Source organism: Belonocnema kinseyi, chromosome 1, assembly GCF_010883055.1.
Source record: "Belonocnema kinseyi isolate 2016_QV_RU_SX_M_011 chromosome 1, B_treatae_v1, whole genome shotgun sequence".
NCBI classification, from domain to species: domain Eukaryota; kingdom Metazoa; phylum Arthropoda; class Insecta; order Hymenoptera; family Cynipidae; genus Belonocnema; species Belonocnema kinseyi.
This window is the reverse complement of record NC_046657.1, coordinates 107,660,315-107,661,662: the sequence shown is the minus strand read 5'-3', so window position 1 is coordinate 107,661,662 and position 1,348 is coordinate 107,660,315. Positions and strand designations below refer to the sequence as shown.

At 31.8% G+C, this 1,348-nt stretch overlaps 1 protein-coding gene across 1 annotated transcript in view; it reads right to left on the bottom strand.

The window, feature by feature from the left end:
* Nucleotides 1–222, bottom strand: part of LOC117179444 (histone H2B-like) — a 415-nt gene extending 193 nt beyond the window's left edge. Inside the window, exon 1 of the mRNA XM_033371266.1 lies at nucleotides 4–222. Within this exon, the coding sequence (XP_033227157.1) occupies nucleotides 4–222 (219 nt within the window). The remainder of the gene's footprint in view (nucleotides 1–3) is intronic.
* Between the last annotated feature and the right edge of the window lie 1,126 nt (nucleotides 223–1,348).

Genomic DNA, 1,348 nt, shown 5'->3' with positions numbered 1-1,348 from the left:
AGCGGCAATACGTTCAAAGAGGTCGTTGACGAAGCTATTCATGATGCTCATTGCCTTGCTGGAGACTCCTGTATCAGGGTGGATCTGTTTCAAGACTTTGTAGATGTAGATAGCATAACTTTCCTTCCTCTTACGCTTCTTCTTCTTCTTGTCAGTTTTAGCGACGTTCTTCTGGGCTTTGCCAGATTTTTTTACGGCTTTACCACTAGCTTTAGGGGCCATTATATGACGTTCAGAAAGACAAAAATCTATAATGAACGATTGTAAAAGAAAAGTCAGAACGAATTGACAGTGCATTTTTTTTTTTGCTCTTGTAAACCATATTTTATTCATAACTTCATTGTAAGGTTACATAGGTTCTTACATTTGTTTTGTGTATCAAATTCTGTACCCAGTTGACAACGAACTAAACAGAGTATTTTTATTACATAATAAAGTAGGTAGGTAGACAAATCTTTATTTCTTTTATTTCTGGGTAAAAAGGTAATGTAAAAAAATCCCATTAGATAATTTCGTATCCTAAGCTAACTTAACCTATACTGTATGTACATTATTTACAATCATGTTTATTATTGAAATCGTAAGATGAGTTATGTTATACGCTGATAGGGCAGTATATGCTTTATTCGGAAAGAAGCACTGTCTTTATTGTACAATTTAATGCTTTTGAGAGCTGTTGATTCGCCAAGTTCAAGAGTAAAAAATTATTGTGTAATACCTAATGTATCTGTAGTAATATCTTTTATTTCTAGATCATTTCTTATATCTATATTTCTTTTCTTAGGACTAGCGTTAGAGATTCTGCAGAGAAGTTTATTTTCAAAATATTGCAATTTTTGAATATGCCTTCTGGAGGCGCCGCTCCATATATGTACTGCGTATAATAATACTGGTTTTACAAAAGTCTTATATAGAATAAGTTTGTTTTTAATACTAAGCGGACTTTTTCTATTGAGTAAACTATATAAAAGGTGTATCATTTGGAAGCCTTTTGCGCAAGCTTCCGTTATGTGTTGCCTATATGATAATCTGTGATCTAGTATTATTCCTAGGTATTTCGTTGTTAATTGCTGCTTTATCGGCATATCGTTTATGTTAATGACAAGTTCATCCTCTCTTATTTCTTTTCGTTTTCTACTACAAATTCTACAAATTACAAATTACAAATTCTGTTTTATTTACATTAATTTTAATCTTCCACCTATGATAGTACTTAATTAATTTGTCAAGATGTTGTTGCAGATAATTAACCGCCATATGTTTTTTCCAGGAGGAAGCGTATATGGCTGTGTCAATTGACAGTGCATTTTGTAATTCATTTGTAAAAATCTTTATTTGTTCTTTAATA